Source organism: Nannospalax galili, unplaced genomic scaffold (assembly GCF_000622305.1).
Source record: "Nannospalax galili isolate Female #2095 unplaced genomic scaffold, S.galili_v1.0 scaffold389, whole genome shotgun sequence".
Lineage (NCBI taxonomy): Eukaryota > Metazoa > Chordata > Mammalia > Rodentia > Spalacidae > Nannospalax > Nannospalax galili.
The window spans coordinates 784,456-808,709 of NW_008360310.1; the positions used below are offsets into that span (position 1 = coordinate 784,456).

Below are 24,254 nucleotides of genomic sequence, written 5' to 3' on the forward strand. Positions count from 1 at the left end.
TAATTTCCATAGTGATGACTCTCACAGAGATGAGAGTAATGGCCATATTGATTACTATATTACTAACAATGATGGTAAAAAATAAACTTATTTCTTTTAGGGTCTCTTCAAAATTTATTCCCTCCCAGAAGACCCAGCCATCCCCATGCCTCCAAGACAGTTCCACCAGCTGGCTGCTCAGAGCCCCCAGGAATGCTTGGTTCGTATCTACATTGTCCGAGCATTTGGCCTACAACCCAAGGACCCCAATGGGAAGGTAACATTCTTAGGGCCCTTGGTTCCCTAAGAATAACAGGCTAGGGTACAAATGACCTGAGGACGGCAGACACAATATCTGCCCCAGGAAGGTCACAGCAAGTTAGGGAACCCAAAGATGGGTACAGAGCTGAGAGGGGGCTAGGTGAAGTTTTATTTGGGATCCAGAGCTCTGGGATGTCAGGGAAGACCACAGTCAGTTCAGGACTGAAAAATGGGGGAAGATCTGCAGGAAGGAGTAAGATTCTTAAGAGCACATGGGTTTTGGTAGGCTAGAAGGAAGAAGAAAATAGGATTTTAAGAGGGGGCTGAAGGTTTAAAAGAAGACTGCTTTATTTACAGATAAAACTGGGCTATGGCACATGGGAAACTTGAATGGGAGATTCAGGCTGGGTTGGGACTCTGTAGGATTTCAGTGCTAGGTAAGAAGGAGTACAGGGACTGGAGGCACAGGACTGGTGACTGACTGCTGTGCTGGATGTGGGGACCTAGAGGCAAGAGGGAAGCTAGCAATACTTACCTTGTCTTTACTTAAAATGGTCTATTTGTCACGGACTATTGGTACTGATTTTTAATGTTTAAAATCCTGCATTAAAATATTGTTTATATTGATACTGAGATTTTTAGATCTTCTCTTAAATTTTATGTCTGAAGCAAGAGACAGTGTTCATCCTAGCCCTGGATAGAGCTGAAAGAGGGGGATCTGAAGGAGAGAGAAGTCACGGGACAGAGAAGAGTTGGAAAGGAAGAAAGGGAAGCAGAGAGGCAGGAGTGGGGCAATTAGAGTCAGAGGTGCAAGCCTGGGGTCCTTTCTTGTCCCCTTGGACAGATTCAGGCCTCATGTGTGACCTTAAGGTGATGGGCCCTGTGAACCTGCCTTTCAACGCTGAGAAGTCACATGATTCTGGGCATGTGGAGAGGTGCTCAGTCAGGGCAGCACAGATGGCCTCCAGGAGCTAGTTGGCATCTTGGCTTATATTCTTCAAGTCTTCATAGAGCTGGGATGACCCTGGTTCCTCTTTAGCACCAGATACTCCTGTAGGAGGACCAAAAGTCTGCTCCTGCTCAGAGGTAGCATCCAGAAGACAGGTCCAGGCTGTTTAGGTGGACAAAATATGGCTCTGTCCCTTTCCATCTTTGGAAACAGGTGATTTGGAGCTAGAGAGGATCCCAACCTGCCTATGGAATATGGTCTTGTGTGTAACCACACCCACCTCCCCCTCATCCTGTATACTAGTGGGTTAGGAATATTGGGTAATCAGGTACCCTTTCCATTGCCAGGGATGAGGCTAGAAGCACTTTTGGACCATGTGGTGGGACAGAATGAAATATGGTATGGAGGGTAGACCCCAACCTGACAGGACACAATCCATATCTCAGCTTCCTGATGGCCATTGGAAGCCAGGGGACTCAAAGAAGCCCCAAAGACACCTTGGCCGAGTGATTTCACTTGTGCATTTTGTGTCCTACAGTGTGACCCTTACATCAAGATCTCCATTGGGAAGAAATCAGTGAGTGACCAGGATAACTACATCCCTTGTACCCTGGAGCCTGTATTTGGAAAGTAAGTAAGAAGTGGCCTGGTTTTGGGGGAGAGTGGCCAGTTATCTCAAAAGACCAGAGAGTTATATGAGAGCTCAGAAGAAAACTTTGTTAATTTTTTTTATAGTATGGAGTTCTCGTATGCCCTTCACCTCATTCTCCCTATTAATATCTTAGCTGACCATGGGACACTTTCCTAAACAAGGACTTTGACATTGGTGTGTTATGATTAGCTAGTAGACTCTCTGAGGACTTCAGTTTTCTACCATGTCCCCATCCATTCCAGATGCCAACAGCAGTTACTCTTTCAATATTCCACATTCTTCTGTGGTAGATAGCTAGGGGATACAGGTAGACCCAAGATAGCCAGGAAATACTGGGACTCTAAGAGCAAGGGGAGGGAGCTCAGTGCTATGGTGTGTGTGTATGTATCTCCAGGGAGCCTGAGTTGTGGTTTGATTATGAACATTTTGAGGTGAGGGAGTCCCATGGCTCTTTCTTTAGCACCTGAAGAAGCCTGCTGTTCCCATATAGCAAGTAACACATTAAATCCATATGTTGACATCTGTTTGCTCAGTTGGGGTCACTTCACCTGCAGCTTTTATGGAGAGAGGGAGAGAGTTCCAGCCAGCAGTTTGTCACTGCCAAGCTCTGGTTAGGGAGAGGATGGAGGGTGGAGAGAAAAGCTGTTTGTTGAACTCTGATGGCTGGACACAGGGCCATGGTCCAGTGGTGATGGGCAGGGAATGAATATGGTGTGTGTGTGTGTGTGTGTGTGTGTGTGTGTGTACATAAACACACCCCTCCCACTCCTGTTCACTCCCCATCTCACCCAAATCACAGTCCAAAGTTGAATAGCTGGGGCTTGGTGATCTCTTACATCATGGTAGACACTGTGTTCTTATCTGCTGGTGGCCTGCAAACCCACTTATTCTGTGGGGTGACCTTCCCTCTCCCCCAGTGTGACAGGCAGGCTCTGCCTACTTTAATCTCAGCCACTTTATAAGTCACAATTGCACAGTCTCAGGTGTGAAGCCATGCTGCCCATTTGTGTGTGTGCATGCATTCGTGTGCAATGGTGAGCAGGAGTGAGCACTATGGCTTGATGGCTGTAGGGAGCACCCTGTTCCTGGCTGGCTTGGGCAATTAGGCATGCATGGTGTGTGAGTGTAGAAGGGAGGGGAATCTGCTGCCTCCCTTGCTTGTTCAGCAAATGTCCCTCTCCCCACTCTGGCCTGCCAGTGGCCTTGCAGAGGTAGAGTTCGGGGACCTCATCTGGGGGAAATGTCCATTCCATGGGCCACTTGCTTCTGTTATCCAGCCACTTTTTGGGAGGGAGGCAGACATTTCAAGCTGATTTCTTCTTCTGACAGTGCTTTCCAGAAGTTCCTAGAGACTCTTCTGATGCTGCACCACTTCAGCAAGCCACCTTTCCCCATCCCTAGATACCACAGTGTTTGGTTGTTGGAACACTGTGAGATCCCATGGGGTAGGACTGAGCAGCTTTAGGCCTTAAGGTGACCCCGCCATAGGATGTGTGCACCTGGATGGGATAGTAACTTTTCTCAAATGTGATCCTGCCTGCCCCCTGCTACTTGAGCCACCCTGAGCTCGAGTTGGCCAGCAGGCTTGTGTCTTCCACCTGGAGGGAACCTATTCCCAGGGGTGGAGGGAGAATACTTCCACACTGACCCCTGAGATGGCTTGGTGTAGGAGTGGGGAATGCAGACTCTGGAATGGATCTCTCCCAACCTTTTCACAAACCTTCCATTTCATCCTGGAAATTGATGTGCAGCCTCAGGAATCCTGAGAGTAGGTCTGGGCATCCCCTCAATTTTAGATTTCACAGCTCTGTCTCCTGATGCTATGGTGGAAACTTAGATTATCAATGTGGTGTTCCATTTCATTCATTCATTTGTTCATTCATTCATTCAGGGGTCCCAAACAGGCATACTACCATGTGCCCAGCTCAGTTTGGGAAAACCTGACATGCATTTACATATGCACATGCTCTCTCTCACACACACATTTGGGCATGTCCAGTATAGCTGCACTGTTGGTGTCTTGCCATGGAAGCAAAGGAGATTCAGGGAGGGCGGCTTCCCTAGGATGACTTTTAATCTCCTGCCCTCATCCTGCTGCCCTTGACTTCCTACTGGGAAGATGCCATCTGGTGGGTGTTGTCTTGACATGGGCCCTTCCTGTAGGATGTTCGAGCTCACCTGCACCCTGCCTCTGGAGAAAGACCTGAAGATCACACTCTATGACTATGACCTCCTCTCCAAGGATGAGAAGATCGGGGAGACGGTCATTGACCTGGAAAACAGGCTGCTGTCCAAGTTTGGGGCTCGCTGTGGGCTCCCACAGACCTACTGTGTGTAAGTGCCCAGGGTTGCCTGCTTCCTAATGGCCTGATTCTGAGCACTGATTCTGAGCACTGAGTGTCAGGCCAGGTGTTCTCTTCTTGAATCCTGAGGGGACTCAGTTGTTTCTACTCCGTAGATGAAGAAACAGGTTTGTGAATGGGGGGAGAGGTAGGATTTGAACCTGTATGTCTGGCTCTTTATCATGCCACGATTTAGTCCCTTGTGACACACACCAGAGTTTGCAGTAGACTAGGTACCTGGAAGGAGAGAGGGAAATGGGAGGGAAAGAAGAAAGGGAGACAGACAGTAGGACACATGGCCCAGCTGGGCCTGGCAGGAGTCATGTGACTTTTGGGGAATTTGTCTGTGGCAAAAACCTTCCTCCCAGCATCTTCAGTCTTAGTTTGAGTCTGATTCTCTGGCTAAGGAAATTGGAAGTGTGTAAGTTCCAATTCCATGTGCATTTCAGTCCTTTGCTCTTTGGCCCTTGGTTTCTTCCTCTGTGAAATAGGGTTGATGAGTTATCAGAAAGGGCGCCAACTGTGACAGTGAATGCTGTGTGATGCTGTGTGATTGTGGGGGGTACACAAGCCCCTCTGCTGCGCCTTTGGCTTTGGAGTGTCTCATCTTTGTCTTGTACTTGGGCCTCAGCTCCGGACCGAACCAGTGGAGAGACCAGCTCCGCCCCTCCCAGCTCCTCCACCTCTTCTGTCAGCAGCACAGGGTCAAGGCCCCTGTGTATCGGACGGACCGTGTGACATTTCAGGATAAAGAATACACCATTGAGGAGATAGGTGAGCTCCCACATGACCCCACACCATGGTGGGCTCTCCATCTTCCTCATCAGTCCTTCTCTTGTCCAGAAGGCCCAAGTGGACACAGCCCACATCAGCAGGGTAAAGGGGTACCTGTGTGCAGGTCAGAGGTCAGGGTGGAGCCAGGATTGGACCTCCATCCAGTGAAGATGGCCACAGTGGAACCATCTGAGGGTGATCTCGTTAGCCTTGATTTTCACCTCGACACAGCTTAGAGTCATCTGAGAGGAGAGGCCTCAACTGAGGAATTTCCTTGATTAGGTTGGCCTGTGGCCATGTCTGTGAGGGATTGTCTTGATTTATGATTTATGTGGGAGGGCTTAGCCCACTGTGGGTGCCACCATCCCTAGGCAGGTGGGACTGGAGGTGCCTAAGAAAGCTAGCTGAGCATGAGCCAATGAGCAAGCCAGCAAGCAGCATCTGCCATGGTTTATGCTTCAGTTCCTGCTTGAGTTCCTGCCCTGACTTTCCTCGGCGGTAGACTGGAAGTATAAGCCAAATAAACCCTCTTCTCCCCAAATTCCTTTTGGCCAGAATGTAATCACAGCAACAGGAAAGCAAACTAGAACAGAGAGGGCAAGATTGGGGGCAGATGTAAAGTTCAGGTTGAGAGGATCTGTCTCCTGGCCTTGGTGGTCAGACTTTGGTCAGAGCTTGGGGTACAGCCACTTCTGAGGAGCACCTCCTACTTAGTTGTCCTCGCTTACTTTCTTGACCTTGGTGTACGTTACCAGTCCCCATGTGTCTGAGTATCCAGAGGGCAGCTAGCAGGCCTTGCCCCAGCCCTAGCCCTGCCTCTGGCTCTGCCTGATGTTGATGGCTGAGACACCCTGCCACATGCTGTCCATGTGTCTGAGATGCCCACAGACCCACATTGCCCACCCAGAACAGCTCCAGCTCCTCTGAGGTGTTTACAGGCCCAGCTGGCCCTGCACCTCCTGCTTGTTGTAGAGATGTTTAATGTTAGGGCTGGTGCTGAGGTTATAAAAGGAAATGTCAGCTTTGATGCCCATGCCCCACCCCTTCTCCTAGGTCTGTGTTCTTAACTCTTCCAGGGCAAGAGCCAGGCTTAGCCATTAGGAATGTGCATCTGGTTGGTGTGTGTGTGGGGGTCTCATTTCCTTTGGGAGCACCCACTGCTCTGCTAGCGGTTTTAGCTCTGGGACTAGGGAACCAGGTCATAAATCTGAGGTCCAGCATCTGCCTCACTTTACACATGAGTCCATTGAGACCAAGGTTGGTTAGCCATTTACCCAAAGTTACCAGCAAGCTGGGCACAGTGCCATAGCATCTGACAGTCTGTTTGGCAAAAAAGAAATAGGGATTTAATAGGGCAGATCTGATGAGTGAACACGTGTATGGGTATGAATGTGTATGTGAGTGTGTGTGCATGTGTCTGTGTCTGTGTGTGTATGAGAGTCTATGCTGGGGAACATGGGCATACCTCAGTGCATGCCTCTGTGTGTGTGTGTGTGTGTGTGTGTGTGTGTGTTTGTGTGGACTTGTATGTGTGTACACAGGGTGTGTATGTAAAGACCCCCCTTCCAATCGGCATTGGGCGTCTTTTCCTGGTTGTTGTCCACCTTTATTTTTGAGTCATTTCTCACTGGCGCTGAAGCTCATCCACTTGTGAGGCTGGCTGGATGATGAGCCTCAGGGTCTGCCTCCAATTGAGGCCTCTTGCATAGGGATTCCAAGTTCCTGCTGGGTGGTAGGCAAGGCTTCTCACCATCCGTGGTTCCTGTCCTCAAGTCATCCCCTGACAGTCAGGAGCTGTCCCTGGGAATCAGGAAGAGGAGGAGAAGCATGTGCTCACCCTTTCTAAATGAGCAGGATGCCGACTGTCCTGCCACCCAAGCGTAAGGCTTCTTCAGGCTTCAGGCTTCATGTCTAGGAAATGGGGATGACGCTCAGCTCCTAGGGGCCTTACAAGGACAGACACACTCCTATGTGTGGTAAGCAGCATGTGGCACGTGGTTTCACTACGGAAGTGTTTGCTGTTGTTACTGAGTGTGGCTAGTGCCATTCATAGAACAACTTACATGAGCCACAACATTATTCTACTGGTGCTGAGATGCCCAATTCAGGGTTTAGGCTACTGTGGGAGCAGTGAAGGATGGGTGGGTGGATGGGATTTGTTAGATAAGGAGGAATTGTGTGAGTGGGAAACAAGAGTTTTCTGGAAGAGACTTGGTAGAAATGGTGATAATGGGGTATCAGGATTTTAAGCGGGGGAAGCTTCCTGAGCACTGAAGTTTCCCTTGAAAAAAGAGGCCTAAAAATGAGAGCAGCATGTCTTCATGGGGATGAGGCTGTTGGGGTAAGGGACTCCCCATGGTCCCCAGGAGTTCCACTCGACCTGCAGAGGTAGGGCAGCCCTACTGTGTAATCTCTCATGCCCTCAGCTGCATTTTATCCTTTCTGGGGCAGAGGCTGGCAGACTCCCAAACCCACACCTGGGTCCAGTAGAGGAGCGCCTGGCCCTGCATGTCCTTCAGCAACAAGGCCTGGTCCCGGAGCATGTGGAGTCGAGGCCTCTCTATAGCCCTCTGCAGCCAGATGTTGAGCAGGTAGGCCCTCCACCCCTGGGTCCTGGAGTCTGTGAACCTCATGGAGCCATACCCCAAGGATAATTATAACAGCCAGAGGCCCCATTTAGGTCTTTGGGATTTGGTCACTCCCTCTGTCGCCCATTTCTTCACAGAGTAGTTGTCACAGTTCACCTACCCAGGCTCTCAGGACCTGGTCTTCCTGCCCACTTCCAGCCCTTAGTGCCTGGGGATCAATGCTGGCACTTGCTTTAGCCTCATGTAGGCCTGGCCTCTGACTTGTCTGGGTTTCTGAACCCTCACTGTTTCACCCTGGCCTCAGGGTGCCCTCTGCCTCTCCTACTGTGGGTGGCTCAGTCCCTGGGCAGTAGTGGGGGATTCAGACAGGATCTAAGCACTCTAAGGCAGAAGGCAGAGGCCACAGAAGGCAGTCAGCAGGAGGGCAGGAACCTCTTCTTCAGAAAGGAGGTGAGCAGAAGACTCACAGCCAGGCTCAGGAATGATGAGAAGAGGAGTAAAGGTCCAGGCCTGAGAAAGGCCAGGGGGAGCTCTCAGGATGCCTTCAGGAGAAGGAGGTTCTTCCCTGGGTGGCCTGGCTCCCAGTCTCCCAAAGCAGCCCAAGTTCAACCTCCTCCCTGAACTCTAGCCCTGTGACCCTGCAGATGCGGCTGAACCAAGTTATTTCAAGTCTTGCTCTTTAAAGAAGGGACAAAAATTGCCTGGACTTGTAGGGAGGAAGGAATAGGGAGAATAGCTTCTTAGGTGGAGACCTGAGCCCTTGTGGCTAAACCACGTTCCCTGGCCCTCTGTAACATTGCATATGCCATCCTCTGCACACTGAGCCTTGGCTCACACATCAGTCTCTGAGGGTTTGTTTAGGGTCCCTCCCCTCCTGGGTGCTGAGCCTCTGCCTGGCTGGGGTGCTCCCCATGTGTGTGCACAAGGCAGGTGTGTATTAACTGAGGGCACAATGAGAGGGTGGCAGAGAAAGAATAATTCATGTCTCCACAGGGGAAGCTGCAGATGTGGATCGACCTATTTCCAAAGGCACTGGGCCGGCCTGGACCTCCCTTCAACATCACCCCTCGGAAAGCCAGAAAGTGAGGGGCCCACCCACATGCTCCAGCTGGGCTGGAGGCAGGAGAGTCATAGTCTGGGCGAGGGGGAAGAAGGTTGCCCATTGGATAGCTTGTTTGGGTCTGGCTAAGTGTCCAGCCAGGCAGGCAGAAGGACTCCTCAGATGAGTTGGTCATTCAGCTGGGGAAGGAACATCCCTTGGTGGAACCTCTATGCAGATTTGAGTCATTTTACCCCTGCCCTCCAGGTTTTTCCTGCGTTGTATTATCTGGAACACAAAAGATGTGATCCTGGATGACCTCAGCCTCACAGGGGAGAAGATGAGTGACATCTACGTGAAAGGGTGGGACACCATTATCTTCTGCCTGGGCAGGCCTCCCCAACTCCCTGAGGGGGGTTTTCATGGGGGGTTCCCCCCAGGCAGAACTACGCTGTGGGGATGGAGATGGTACCCTTCCATGGAGGATGTCACATCCTTGGGCTCTGTCCTTTGGGAATCGTCCCTCACCAGATTCCTCTGGGTTAAAACGGCAAGGACTGAGGCCCTGGGGAACCTTTTGAGACAGTAGATGGTCCTACTGTATCAGGTGTTTGGGGCCCTGTGGAGATTTCCTAAGAATTCCATATGGGAATTGTTAACCAAGTTCTCTCACCTTCGTAACTCCTCATTTGACCTGAGTGGAGGTTGTCCACTGTGGTAGAAGTCTGACAGGAAATGTCCTGTAATGTGTATGGCCCGCTGACTAGCAGGCTTTGAACTGATGAGAACTGTCCTTGTGTGGCCAGCTGGATGGTGGGCTTTGAAGAACACAAGCAGAAGACCGACGTGCACTACCGCTCCCTGGGTGGTGAAGGCAACTTCAACTGGAGGTTTGTGTTCCCCTTTGACTACTTGCTGGCTGAGCAAGTCTGCACAGTTGCCAAGAAGGTGAGTGGCCCTCCTGACCCAGGACACCTGGCTGAGGGCTTCTACTGTGACTCAATCTCTTATAGCCATCACCACTACCGTCACTGCCCCATCCTCATCACTACTCCCACCGCTCTGCCCCAGTTACCCACCAACTAACCATCTCCGTACCCCTCTTTTTCTGCCGGTATTTCCATTGCCAGTGTTGCTGCCTCCCAGGATGACTGCACAGCCACACAGTGCACACCTATCACATGTAGCCATGTTCAAGTTCTATAACCACTGCTTGCCTCACCACTTCATGTATATCAAGGAGGATGGAAGGACTTGGGGCATGAGGGAGAAGAGTCTGGAAACTCAGCATGGCTATCATAGGGGCAGAAGGTGGACCCAGCTGGGCACTCCCCCCTGGGCAGTCCTGCCCTGGGACTGGGAGGACTTGGCTGAGTTCCCAGCTACTTCACCTCCCACACACAGCAGTGTGGGGCGTTAGCAGCTGCCCAGGGTCATTGGATAAGACTCTGTGTTGCCCCTCTCTGTCTGTCCCCATCTTTTCCCCCAGGCTTTGACAGGCAGAGATGGGTGGATTCCCAGCAGCTCAAAGGGTAGACTTTATCTGGGCCCCAATTTCTGCACATTTAAAACAGGTCTAAGATGGTGGTCTTGTTTTTGCTGTACCAAGCCTACCCTACAGGAGCAGCTAGCAGAGTTTAGTGTGGGATTTTCCCTAACTATCAAATGCTGTGACTATGAGAGGCTGCATCGAATATGGCTGCACCTCTCCCTCAGCTGTGGACAGGGAGGGGGAGGCCAGGAGCAGAGTGGAGAGGGCCAAGGCATTATGCGTACCAACTCTAGGGCTCACTGAACCCTATGAGGGCTTGGGAATAGGTGGGGAAACTATTAGGTGGGCCACCACCTCTTCCCTGTGACAGGTGAGAATGTGGCAAGGTACAGCAGAGGGGAGCTTCCTGTTTCCTCCTATGAAATACGGGGAGAATCTGGCACAGTGGTAGGTGATCTGAGACAGAATGAGAGACACACACACCCTGCACACATGCACCTAAGCACACATGCATCCATGCACATACATCCCCCATGCATATGCACCCATGCATACACACACTCATGCACACACCCATCCACATGCACCCATATCCACACTCATGCACACATACCCATATACACAAACCCATGCATCTATGCACACATACACACACGCACATGCATTCATGCATGCACATGGAGGGAGAGGAGGAGGGGTGAGGTGAATGAGTGCTAATTGGTGGCTGAGAAGTGTTACCTGGCAGTTCTGAGGGCCCAGGTACAGGTGCTGGTAAAACTGGGGTGGTCTTGTTCTGGCACCCATGGAGTTTTGTCTCCTTATCTGAAGACCCTCATAAGAAAGGGCAGATGGGTGACCCATGGGGGAATCCAGACAGAGCAGGGAGCTGAGACTGCAGGGAAAAGCCTGGTGGAAGAACGAGGAGCCTGCAGAGGAAGTGGGGTGGAGAGGAGAGAGTGGTGTCCAGGGGTGAGGAGAGAGTGGTGTCCAGGGGTGAAGAAGACTGGTGTCCAGTTGGGGAGGAGGGAAGGGCAAGTTCCCATACAGAGCGTGGCTGGAGGCATGATCCAAGAGGAAGGAATGAACTAGAAATAGGCCAGGTGGCCTGGAGGCAGCCAGGAGGGCAACAGAGCCTGTAGGCACCTCTGGGGAGCAGGGACCCTGGGAACTATGCCCAGAGTGGGGCACTGATTAGCTAGTCTGGTTTGAAGGATAAGGCCTGAGATGCCTGGGTACAGAGGTTGCACAGGCTGCAGGATCCCAGAGCTTGCTGCAGAGGCAGCCCTCTGCCATGGGGTTCAGGGCCTCTGGCAGGCAGGCAGGCAGGCCCTCCAGGGACCCCATTAACCAGACGAGACTGTCATAAAGTACAAGGTCTCCTTTCATCCTGCTGTTTTGAACCACCGCTGGTTGTTCTGCCTGGCTCCCCACCTGGAGCCCAGCACACCCACTGGGGCTTGCCATGCAGGCAGGCCCCCACCCTGTAAATAAACAGCTAGTAAAAGGGCCCAGGCCAGGAGCATAATGAGCGCCTGGGACCTGGGGGGCTCATTCCCCAGGCTGAGCCCCCGTCCAGCTGCTCCCACCAGGGGCTGTTTGAACCTCTGGCTCATTACTGAGCCCATAAACCAGCCTGCTGAGGAATGGAGGCTGCTGGCAGCCTTGCAACTGCCTGGAGCTGGCCGTAAAAGCTGGCTAGAAGAGGGAGGCACCTGCAGAAGGCTGGGCCAGGCAGCTGGAAGCGGGAGGCACAGAGGGCTGGCTAGGGCCAACTATAGCCTGTGTGCCTTCATCACCTCAGACTGCAGCCCAGGCTGTGGGACTGTGCGTGGTGACCATTCCTTGTGGGCAGTAGTGGCCTTTGGGAAGTTGGTGGGGTCTCTGTGACTGCGGAGACTGGGGTGCTCACAGCAGTGCAGCAAGGCCAGGGTAGTGGGTGCATTAGTTATTTTCTTTGTTTCTGTGACAGAGCACCTGATAGAGACAACTTAAGGGAGGAGAGAAGATGGGAAGACAGTCCATTATGCTAGGAAGGCATGGTGATGTGGCTCCACAGTGGGAGAATGTTAGGTGACTACTCCTTACATCTCCATAGAACCAGGAATCAGGGAGTAGAGGAAGTCGTTGGCCTCCTCCTTTTCCCTTTCTATTCAGTCTGGGAACCCAACCTATAGAATGATGGTGTCACCAACGTTCAGGATGGGTGTTCCTTCCTAGTTAACTTACCTTTCTGACAACACCCTCACAGACACACCAAGAAGTGTGTCTCCTAGGTGATTTTTAAGTACAGTGAAATTGATGGTGAAGATTTAACCATCTGTGGCATTTGGGGCCAGCTCCTCCTGCAGCTGGCAAGGCTCCTTGGCTTTGACTTCTCTGCCTGTCTCTGGAGACATGAGTCCAGGTCTCAAGATGTGTCCCACGGGAATTTACTGTACATGCCCCTGGACTTTCCAGTCTTCCTGTTAGGACCCAGCTCAGGTGTAAACCTTATATATAGGCTGGAGAGACTTACTTATCTATGGCCTTGGATAAGCTTCCCTTACCTTGCTTCCTCAGTCCCACTTGCTTAGGTAGAGCCACAGCAAACAGGGAAGTCTAGCAACATCCTTCAGGTTGAGGATGGTTGGACCTGGGGGCCAACACACTCCTATACCCCTTGAATATGTGGTTCCAGGAGGAGCTGGCATGGATGATGCTGGAGGTCTTCCAGGAGGGAAGTGCCCTCCTTTCCCTTCAGCAGAAGGGAGGGGACACCCAGCACTGCAGGTTCTGGTGGTGGAGGTGGGCTGGAGGATTGGAGGGAGGAGCTGGGGATCCTGTCCTGTGCCAGCTCCTTACATTCTTACAGGAATGTCTTGACTCATTCCAATGACAGCTGGAGCAGAGTGCAGGGTCTCCACCAGCCCAGATGCCCCAGAGACCACATATGTAGAACTCGGTTTAGGACTGAGAGCAGAACCCTAGAACTTCACTGCCTGGGTTTGAATTCTAGCTTGCAGCTCCCTGTCCTGTCCTTGGACATTCTACTTGCTTTGGGTTCCTGAAGTCTCATCTTTAGGTTGGAAGGACAATGGGTTCATGGTAGAGGGGTACTACATAGGAAATATGACATTACCATTATTATTATTAAAGGGTAAACCTTGGGGAAAGGTCTCCAACTCCTCCAAGCTTTAATTTGCCATCTGTGAAATAGGAGTGATAACCTTGACTTTCAGCACCCAGAGGTCGAAAGAGTTGCCTAGGGGAAGTGAACTGTCTGGTCCTAGACTGGTCCCCTGTCCTGGTTTCCTTTCTGCTGCTGAGATAAAATACTCTGACAAAAACCAACTTAGAGAGAAAGGGTTTATTTGACTTACAAAGTTCAGGTTATAGTCCATCTTTTGGGGAAGTCAAGGCAAGCACTCAAGCAGCTAGTCATCATCCCACACACAGTCAAGAGCAGAGCGAAATGAATGTGCCCATGCAGCCTGCTTGTTGCTTTGCTCAGCTTGCTTTCTTCATTCTTAAGACAGTTCAAGGCCCAGCTTAAGGAGCGGTGCCACCCACAATGGACTGGGTATTCCTTCCTCAGTTAACAGTTAAGACAGTCTCCCAAAGACATGCCCACAGGTCGGCCTGATCTAGACACTTTAAGTCCCAGCACTCAGGAGGCAGGGGCAGCACAGGCAGATCTCATCTCTGTAAGATTGAGGCCAGCCTGGTCTACAGAGTGAGTTCCAAGTAAGCTGGGGCTACAGGGAGACCCTGTCTGGAAAAAAAAGAATACATTTGGGGCTAGAGAGATGGCTCAGTAATTAAAAACACTGGTTGTTCTTGCAGACGACCTGGGTTTGATTTCTAGAACCCACATGGTGGCTAACAACTACCCATAAGTCCAGTTCCAGAGGAATTTGGCACTCTCTTCTGACTTCTGTGGGCATTGCATGACACAGGTACACTTACATACATGCAGGCAATGTACACAGACAAAATAAAAATAATAAAATATTAAACAAAACAAAGCAAAACAACAACAAACAGAACTAACCATTGCACCCCTGAGCACTGCCAGGTCCTGGGCTTAGTCTTCTTCCAGGACCTGACTTGGGTGCAACCCTCAGAGACCTGCTACTCCACAGCCTCTTCTTTGTAGCCTTCCAGGCTGGAAAGACATCCCTGTTTGTAGCCTTAGACAAGCCTCTCTAACCTTGCTTCTTGGCTCCTCTTCTGGGTTAGGATGCCTTCTGGAGACTGGACAAGACAGAGAGCAAGATCCCAGCGCACGTGGTCTTCCAGATCTGGGACAATGACAAGTTCTCCTTTGACGACTTTCTGGGTGAGCCTTGTTTCTGTCATTCTGAGCTGCACATAAGAAGCTGTCCTGGAACCCTTGGCTTGTGTGTGGACCCTTGTGAAACCCTGTGGGGGAGCTCAGGGTGTCCCCAGTACCAAGTGAAGTCGTGTGACATGAAGTGGTGTCAGAGTGATCAGGGTGGCCCTGAAGTGGCCCTCAGCAGAGTTTAGTTCTGAGTCATGTTGGATGGTGGGATATAGGTGGAAGCTGGGCAGGGTGGTGGGGAATTGGCCACCACAAGCTCTGGTTGGGTAGCCTGAGAAGCAGAGCTGGGGCCCAGGGAGCTAGACTGGTGGGACAAGGAGGAGGACATGGCATGGGTCCAGCAAGGTGGAGCCTTAGAGAGGAGAAAGTTAGAAATAGCACTGCCAAAACCAGAAAGGTTCATGCTGGAACATGGTCTCTGTCCATTAATGGGGTATTATTTATTCATAAAAAGAAATGAGATACTTCTTCATACAACAAAGCTGGTGAACCTTGAAAATGTCCTAAGTGACAGAAGTCAGCAGAAGAAAGACAAATACTACATGAATCCATGTTTGTGAATTGCTCACACCTGACATATCAAATGAGGGGAAGAGAAATGGGGAGGTGGCTCAGTCAGTAAAGTGATTGATGTGCAAGCTTTAGAACTTGATTTCAACCCCTAGAATTCATGTTTTAAAAAGCCAGGTGCAGGTGAGGTGGCACTCACTTTTAATCCTAGAGCTGGGGAGGCAGGGACAGGTAGATTCCCGAGACTCATCAGCCGACTTAGCCTACTTGGCCAGCTCCAGCAATGAGAGACCCTGTTTCAAAGAAAGCAAGGTGCATATCAGCTGAGGTACAACATCTGAGGTTAACTTCTGGCCTCTACAAGCACACATTCACATACACACAAATGTGCATCTGTACACACATGAACACACACACACAAATACACAAGTATACCTACACAAAGAGGGGAAAATAGGTAAATGGGAAGCAGGAGGGAAATGGGGGGCAGTCCTGAAGAACACAGAATTTTCTTTCTGGGGTGAGAGAAATGTTCTGAAATTAGGTCGGGGTCATGGTTGTACAACTCTTGACTCTAGATATGCTTAGAGTGGTGCGTGCTATGTTATATGAGTTTGACCACAGTTGACAACAAACAGTGACCATTTTTGTTGTTGTTTGTAGCTCTAGCTGGCCTGGAACTTGATATGTAGACCAGGCTGGCCTTGAATTCACAGAGATCGCCTGCCTCTACCTCTGATTAAAGGTGTGGATCACCACACCTGGCAACAGGTCCATGTTTTCATTTGTTGCTGTTGTTTGTTTTGTTTTGTGAGACAGAGTCTCCCTGTAGCTCCAGCTGGCCAGGCGCTATGTAGACCAGGCTGGCTTCCATCTCACAGAGATCCACCTACTTCTGCTGGGATTAAAGGTGTGTCCTATCACACCTGGTTCCAGTGCTTTGTTTTGGTGGCACACGCCTTTAATCTCAGCACTCAGGAGGCAGAGGCAGGCAGATCTCTGTGAGTTCAAGGCCAGCCTGGTCTACATAGTGAGTTCCAGGACAGCTGGGGCTACAGGGAGATCTTGTCTCAAAAAGACGAGAAAAAACAAACCAACAACAACAACAACAAAACCAACTTAAACCCTTAACAGTTACTGCCTTGAGTCTCTTAGATTTCTCTTTTCCACTCTAGACTGTTTTAAAATCACGTATTTCACATCTCAAAAAAGAAAACAAGGGACTTAGTTCCTTGTATGCAAATGTCACATAGCACTATTCAGTTATCACGAGGGAAGATTACTCATGTCTACCAACATGTGAACAGATGAAGAAAATGTATCCCTATGACAGTGTGATTTAACTTTTAAAATATTAACTGTACTTCAGTGTGTTCGGGCTGTGAAAACATGCTCAGCCAAATAAGCCAGTGGACTAAGGGTAGACACTTGTGTGGGATAACTAGAAGGGGCACAGTCACAGGCCAGAAATAGAGCACCAGAGTCTAGGGCTGAGGGGACAAGGGGGACTACTGCCCAGTGGGCACAATTCTGTTTGGAGATGAAAACAGATGAAAACTTTCTGGAAGTAGTGGTGATGACTGTGTAGCACTGTAACTGTATTTAATGCCATTGAATTGTACACTTAAAATCGTGGGGGTGGGGGGGACTGGGAAAATGGCTCAGTCAGTAAAATGCTTGCCTTGAAAGCATTAGGATCTGAATTTAGATCTCTAGCATCTACCTGAAAACTGGGTGTAGTGGCATATGTTTGTAATTCCAGTGCTGGGGTGGTAGGTAGACCCCTGGAACTTGCTGACCAGTCAAATCTGTGAACTCCAGGTTCAATGAGAGACACTGTCTCAAAAAATACGATACAGAAAGACTAAGGAAGACACCTGACATCAACTTTTGACTGCCACATACATGGGTATATGCATGCACATATACACTCACCCACACAACCCCCCAAATGGCTAAGATGTTAAGTTTTTATTACTACTATTATTATTATTATTATTAATTTTTTTGTCTTTTTGAGACAGGGTCTCCCTGTAGTCCCAGCTGACCTGAACTCACTATGTAGACGAGGCAGACCTTGAACTCATAAAGATCCGCCTGCCTTTGCCTCCCAAGTGCTAGAACTAAAGGCGTGCACCACCATGCCCAGCCTATTATAATTAATTTTATGTGTATGACTGTATTGCCTATATGTGGGTAGGTGCATCCATGTCGTGCCATGTCTGTGGAGGTTAGAAGAGGGCATTGGATCCCGTGGAACTGGAGTTACAGATGGTTTTTAGCCACCATGTGGGTACTGGGAATAAAACCTGGGTCCTCTGCAGGGACAACTAGTGCTCTCAACCTCTGAGCCATTTCTCCAGCCTAGAAGTTAAGTTTTATATATATTTTACTGTAATAAAAATTATTTTAGCAAATTGATGGATAGGTATCTCAAGGCCATGGGTGTGTAAAGCGTTAGAACAGTTAGATGCATTGTGGTGGTGGATAGCTTTGCTCTGAGTGAGGAAATAGGGTGGGTAGGTTATATACAGATGTGTGAGTAGGTGAGAGGAAGAGGTGCTGAAGGAGCAACAGACTGCTGGTGGGAGCTGGGGAGTGGGTGCAGTGGACTTGCCTGAACAGGGAATACAAACTGAGGAGGCGACAGGAGGCCCTAGGCAGACAGTGATTGAAGCACCCTCTAAAAGCACCCCTCTCCCATAGGCTCCCTGCAGCTCGATCTCAACCGCATGCCTAAGCCAGCCAAGACGGCCGAGAAGTGCTCCTTGGACCAACTGGATGATACTTTTCACCCTGAATGGTTTGTGTCCCTCTTTGAGCAGAAGACAGTAAAGGGTTGGTGGCCATGTGTAACAGAAGAGGGCGAGAAGAAGGTCTTGGCGGTGAGTCTGTTCTGTCCAGCCTGGTGGAGGGCTCAGAGAGCACATGCATGCCCACTGTTCCTCTTCTTCATTTGTGTGTGTGTGTGTGTGTGTGTGTGTGTGTGTGTGTGTGTGTGTGTTGTGTGTGAGAGAGAGAGAAAGAGAAAGAGAGAGAGACGGCGCAGAGAGCAGATACGCGCGCACTCTGTCTCTTTTTTATTTGTGTGTGTGTGTGTGTGTGTGTGTGTGTGTGTGTGTGTGTGTGTGTGTGTGTGTAGGCTGTTGATTCTCAGGAGCTGTCCATATGTTTTTTCAGACAAGGGTCTCTCACTGACCTGGAGCTCACTGATCAGGCTAGGCTATCTGGTCAGCGAGTCCAGTGGGTTCTCTGCCTCTTGAGTACTAGGATTTCAGTCACATCACGGTGCCTGGCTTTTTGATGTGGGTTCTGGGGACTGAGCTCAGGCCTCATGCTTGAAATGACAGGCTCTTTACAGACGGAATATCTCCCAACTTCTTTTCTTTCTCTATCTTTCTCTCTCACTATTTTCTAGGTGTTCCCCTCTTTTCAATCGAGCCCTCCTCCTTCTTGAGGCTCCCATTGCAGAGGAGGCCTGTTTAAGAGGAATCATGGCTTTACAGAGATCAGTCCCGAGTGTCCCTGTGATTGGGGCCTCCCACTGGATGGACAGAGGCTGTGCCTCTTGAACGTTTGAGCAGGACCCTCTCAGAGACCATCCAATGAAATATGTACACATATAATTCACAGACGCACAGATTCTTATTAAACATGAAAAGAGGATTATTCCCTCTGGTAAAGGACCATTTTAACATATGCTTTTTTGATTTATTAAATTGTATTTTTTAAAAATAGAAATATTCATGACTAGTGAAGTTTCTAGAGACAGACCTTACTTCCTTCTGCTGGGGGAGACCATGATTTCTCTATGTGGGGAAACAATTTGGTACCATGCAGTGCAGGATTTAACAACATTTATGCCTTTGGACTCTGCCATCCATTTCTAAACTCTCTTCTCAAGAAATAACCAGATAAAATAAAAAATTTAGGTTCTGGGATATTTGTTGCAGTATTATTTATCCATTTTAAAGAGTTGGAAACAATGTAAATGAACCCAAAAAAGTAGTTACTAAATAAATTATGGTCAACCAACCATGGGATGTTTTACAGTCGTTAAAAACATTAAAGGGTATATAATTATACAGTGAAATGTATTCCGAAATGGAAAAGCAAAGTGCAAAACAACACATGGAGGGTGGAAATTCACACACTTTCAGCTCTGATGAGTAGGTGTCCTGGGAACACTTTGTCTTGACACAGAAGTGGGGTGATCACCCTTTCTTCATATAGTTCTGTAGTTTCTGAATGCTTTTGTGGTGAGAAAAACCCTACATCTTTTAAAATAATAATAGTAACATGGCCCTTCCATTTGCCCTGGCCCAACTCCCCTCCAGGTTACTGGTCAGAGGCCTTAATCAGGCCCCATCCATCTCCACAGGGCAAGCTAGAAATGACATTGGAGATTGTTGCTGAGAGTGAACATGAGGAACGACCTGCTGGCCAAGGCCGGGATGAACCCAACATGAATCCAAAGCTAGAGGAACCAAGGTTAGTCGATTGTCCCAGGAAGGAGGTCATCAACATTCAGTAGGCATCCAGTGCTTGGCCATGCAGACACCACAAGTTCCTCATGGCTCAAAGAGACTCAGGCGACTGTCATACCATCTCAGGGAATGCTCAGCTCCTCAGTTAGTTGGTAAATCAGGCTCAGAGCCATGCACAGGGATGCACCCTGTATCCAAGGGCTTGGGAGACTGAGGCATACAGGGCAGCAGGATAATGGGTTTCAGTTCAGCCTTGACTATATAGCAAAATCCTGTCTAAAAACCAAAACCCAAACCAATAAATACATGGTGGAGGGTGAGGCTATTGGACCTGCTGTCCCAGTTGAAAGCAGGGCACAGAGGAAGTGGTCCTACATGGGGAGCCCTACTGACCCCTGGGATCTTGCTTCCAGGCGCCCTGACACTTCCTTCCTGTGGTTCACCTCCCCATACAAGACTATGAAGTTCATCCTGTGGCGACGTTTCCGGTGTACCATCATCCTCTTCATCATCCTCTTCATCCTCCTGCTCTTCCTGGGTATCTTTGTCTATGCCTTTCCGGTGAGTGGGCCTGATCAGGGGGACACTGACTTTAGGGAGCCCCTTGTTCTCCATGTGCTATCCCAGTCTGAAGACAGTCAACCCCCCCCCCTTCAGGTATCTCCACTCTGGTAGGACTTGCCCCTGGGGAGCCCTTGCCTACTAAGCAAGCCTCTAGCATGGGGAATCAAAGGATTGGTAGAAGGGGAGGGTTGTGTGACTTTTCTTGCAGAGATGTGAACAAATGTCTCTTTGCCTAAGATAGGGTATTGACAACAGATCAAAAATGATTCCACCCGTCTTCCTTGTTGAACTAGTGAGTTGACTGTGGTCACTTACAGGAGCATAGGTGACTCAGAGGCAGCTGTAGCACTGAAAAGCCCTTCCCACATGGGTGATGACCCCTGAAAGCTGCATCCCTGGTGCTTCCTGCTTGACTTGTGGGCAGCTTTGCTGGTTGGAGAGTCTCCTCTCCCCAGTGATTGCTTACTACTTATATGATATTTGGGGAACTTGTGATTCTTGTACGTTTCAGGGCTCCTTAAGAGACTTGTAAAGTTTGTTTACCTCCCAAGTCTTAACCAAATGAGTTTGGAGGAAACAGTTATACAAGAAGAGGCTCCTGGGCCTGGTGGCAGGATGGTGTGGAACTTGGACTTGGAAGGGAAGTACAAGGTAGCAGAACAGAAGTCAGCCTCACTGCTTTGAGAATAGCTCTTGCTAGGTTCCCCAGGACCTTAGAAAGGTATGTCCTGCTTCCTGTATCAGGTGGGAATGAGTAGGGGCTGACCCAGGAGCCCCGACTGACAGGATGCACACTTAGGGTCCCTGTCATCTGGTAAGGAGCCAGCTGACACTGGCAAAGAGCCACCAGGCCTACACAGACCAGGGTTGCTGTGTCCTTAGCTTCCTGGAGCTTTGCCTGTGGTACGAGGGTGCAAGCCCCTGTCCCCTGCCTCTGTCTGTGGCTTTCAGAGTTCCCAAGAAGTTCCTGAAAATGCCTGAGCCCTTCAGTAACTCTGGGTCATCAGACCTTGAAGGTGCTAGAGTATTGTTAGCTGTCAGGCTGTCACTTAAGTTATTCATGTTCTTTTTATTTTTTTGTTTTGTTTATTTTTAATATTTTATTTATTGTATGTGTGTGAGCACATTGCCTGCATGTGCATAGCTGGGAACTGAAACTGGGTCCTCTACAAGAGTGGTCAGTGCTCTTAACTGCTGAGCCATCTCTCCAGTCCTTCATGTTCTTTTTAGATTGGAGAAAAGCACAAAAATTTATTTATTTTTAAAGTTTTGTTTTAACTTTATTTATGTGTGTGTGCCACATGTGTGCGGGTACCCATGGGGGCCAAAGGAAGGTGTTGGATCCCTTGGGGCTGGACTTACAGGTGGTTGTGAGCCGGCCAACATGGATGTTACAAGAGTAGTATGTGCTCTTAATCACTGTGCCACTCTCTAGCCCCCAAACGTGTAATACGAACACTTCAGAGCTACATAGAGGTCGAAAGACTGCTGAAATCAGGGCTTAGGTGGGACAAATGCCCAGAGTGGGCAAGGGACTTGCTCTAGGCTGCATTTGGATGTAGTTCCCACCTGTGGCTTGCTGCAGCTATTACTGGGTCCTCGCTACCTCTTGACCACCATCCCAGACCAGGCAAACTGCCTGGGGACTTACTCCTAAGTGAGCTGTCTGCTTTGGGACCCCTGCAGGAAGGAGAAATGGTTAGAGAACCCTCTTCCAGTGAGAGCCAGGCCCTGGGCTATCTGGTCAGTGCCTATTGCCTCCTAGAAGGAAGAGTCAAGATGGCAAACTGCCCTGCACAGCCCAGCCTGCACAAACCAGGAAGAGCAGAAAAGGAGACTTCCTGGTTTGCCTGTTTAGGCTCCAGCTGCCCCTGGGGTCACAGTGACAAGAACCTAGAATGGGAATGAATGATGACCGGGGCTGCTGGCCAGGCTCTCTGTGCTGGTTACAACCACCTGGTGCCTGCTGGGATATTTGCTGGGCTCAACAGGAAGAGCTGAAGTCAACTGGCCAAACCTGACTGGGGTCCTGGGTGGGTTCCAGGATGTGAGGGCTGAAGTTTGTACCACATCAAGGCTACTTTAAGGAAAGGAAGACAAGTTACTAAATACAAAGTTAGAGACAAGCCTATGGAGGGGTCTTGAAAGGATAATGTCTTGTAGTCTGAGTTGCTACCAGAAGTGATTGGGATCTAGAGCAATACCTGGCAGTTGGACCAACTAGGGCTGTGGAGAGGGGATGGGAGCACAGCCCCATCTCCTGGCCTGGCTCAAGTCACCTCCTCTCACTTGGTGTGGCTGGCTGCTGCTCAGTGAATGAAGAGGTTTGATTAAGCAAGCGTGTCCGTGTCCAGAAAGGGAGGGCCTGGGGGCCATGAGGGAGGAGGTGATGAGGTAGGTGCCCCGGAGAATAAAGACACTATAAAGATTCAGGCTGAGTTGTTAGAACACAGGGATGGCACATGCTCTGCTCCTCCAGATGTGGCCCAAGGATCAGCAGTAACAGCGCCACTAGTAAACTTCTGGAATGTAGAGCCTGAGTTGGCTCAGGATAGGCTAGGCCTAGCCCTGTGAGGCTGACCAGGGTTTCAGGGCTGCAGCTGGGAGAGAAGAGAGACTGCAGTTCCTTCCAGCTCATGTACCTTCCTTGTCTCTATGGGCCGCTGGTGAGTCCTGGGCAGACTCTCCCCTGGTGACTGGGCCCCAGCAGCAGCAGTGTTACTCTCCTTTCAGTTCTGGAAAGTGTCCTCTTTATATGCTGACCCCGCCTTCTCTCAACCAAGAGCATTTTGTGGATCAGGTCAGGGCTCCAGGCTCTAGGGTTCAGCAGGATTATGGCTGCAGACTTCTGCTTGCAGGCCTGACTACAGCCCAGATCCCTAGTCACCTGGCCTGTTTCACCTGAGGACTGGGCCTGTCCATGCACCTGCTTTCAGGCTTGGTTGGAGGGCTTATTCCAGCTACCCCCAACCTGCCCAGTGCAGGGGACCCAAAGTTGGCTCACCCGCCCCCACTATCTTGAAGAGCCCCCTAGGAGGAGCAAGGGCTACTGTCTGATTCCTTTGGCCCCTCAGAGACTGCTGGGAGCAGGGCCAGTATGGGGCAGAGGAAGCGATTTGGTGGGGAAGGAGGGCCAGCTTTGTTTCCAGGGTTGGCTTTCCACGCCAGCACCGGAGAACATACTGTCCCAATTAGGAGCCCTATGTTGTGTTGTGTTTGGAAGGGGCAGTGGGGAGGGGAGACTCCTATCAGGACTGCACCAGGAAGAGCTTCCTGGAGGGGACCTGTATCTGGTGCTGGCCCTGTTACCCATTGTTCCACACACCCACCTCACTCTCTCCAGCTTTCTGTACAGAGGCTTGGTGATGGGTGAGCCCCATGTGTGCATGAGGGTGGGAGTAAGGGAATCATGGCCCTGCCCTTGGCTCCTGGAAGTGTCCAGGGCAGACTTCCCCTGCTAGACCCTCAGCCAACAGAATCCTCTTGGCAGCTGGTTGGCACAAGGAAGTGGCCCTTGGATTGTGGGAGGGAAGATAGGGCAGTTTGGGCAACAGTGCTCCAGGTGGGGGGGTGATTTGAATTTTGCTTGATGGGCAGAAGTACCACGAGGGTGGAGCGAGGAGCCTGGCATGGGTTGGTAGGTGGCAAAGGTGGGGTGCCGGCAGATGGTGAAGAGCCAGAAGGCCAGCTTTCTACCTGCAGTTCCACCCCTAGCCCCAAAGTAGCAACTGGGGCTTCACCTGCTCTGAAGGGCTCATGACTTCTGTCCCTGCCTCCTCCCTCCTAGAACTACGCTGCCATGAAGCTGGTGAAACCCTTCAGCTGAGGACCATCTACGTTGAAGAAAGGGGCGCGGACTGCCTCCCAGCCGGGGGATTGGCCACTCCTCCACGCCTCCAGGGCCTAGTGGTCCTTCACATGCTCCCAAGTTCCTGAGATCACCCCTCTTTCACCATCTCTTTCTCCCTCGTCCTGACATCCTGATCCCCTTTTGGATGAGCCTCTTAGGCATTTCAGATTAAAGCAGACAGAATTAACGAACATGCATTTTGTGTCTACAGTCTCTGAGTCAGGTGGTTGTGTATGGGGTTGGGGGTATCAACAGAGATCAGGGTGCTGGGGGTGTGTACCATTCCTGGGTTAGCTTTCTGGAGGCAGAAGCACTGGGGCAAAAGGGTTTGAGGCTTGGACAAAGCACCTCCTGCCACTCTCCCCTACAGCACTTTTCCTCTGCTCCTGTCCTACTTAGACAACCCTCCCCCTTCCTTTCAGGACTATCACTTAGGTGAGAGATTT

The 24,254-nt window shown here is 50.2% G+C and overlaps 1 protein-coding gene across 16 annotated transcripts in view; it reads left to right on the forward strand.

Moving 5' to 3' along the window:
• The window catches only part of Dysf (dysferlin), a 216,495-nt gene extending 192,494 nt beyond the window's left edge, over window positions 1–24,001 (forward strand). For all 16 annotated transcript variants that reach the window (XM_029559433.1, XM_008824703.2, XM_008824706.2 and 13 more), the window contains 13 exons: window positions 101–256; window positions 1,728–1,819; window positions 4,005–4,175; window positions 4,815–4,957; window positions 7,409–7,548; window positions 8,539–8,627; window positions 8,852–8,947; window positions 9,391–9,532; window positions 14,295–14,394; window positions 17,614–17,792; window positions 19,289–19,398; window positions 19,808–19,955; window positions 23,746–24,001. In XM_029559433.1, coding sequence (XP_029415293.1) covers window positions 101–256; window positions 1,728–1,819; window positions 4,005–4,175; window positions 4,815–4,957; window positions 7,409–7,548; window positions 8,539–8,627; window positions 8,852–8,947; window positions 9,391–9,532; window positions 14,295–14,394; window positions 17,614–17,792; window positions 19,289–19,398; window positions 19,808–19,955; window positions 23,746–23,784 — 1,605 coding nt within the window. In that variant the 3' untranslated portion in view covers window positions 23,785–24,001. The remainder of the gene's footprint in view (window positions 1–100; window positions 257–1,727; window positions 1,820–4,004; window positions 4,176–4,814; window positions 4,958–7,408; window positions 7,549–8,538; window positions 8,628–8,851; window positions 8,948–9,390; window positions 9,533–14,294; window positions 14,395–17,613; window positions 17,793–19,288; window positions 19,399–19,807; window positions 19,956–23,745) is intronic.
• The last annotated feature ends 253 nt before the right edge of the window (window positions 24,002–24,254 follow it).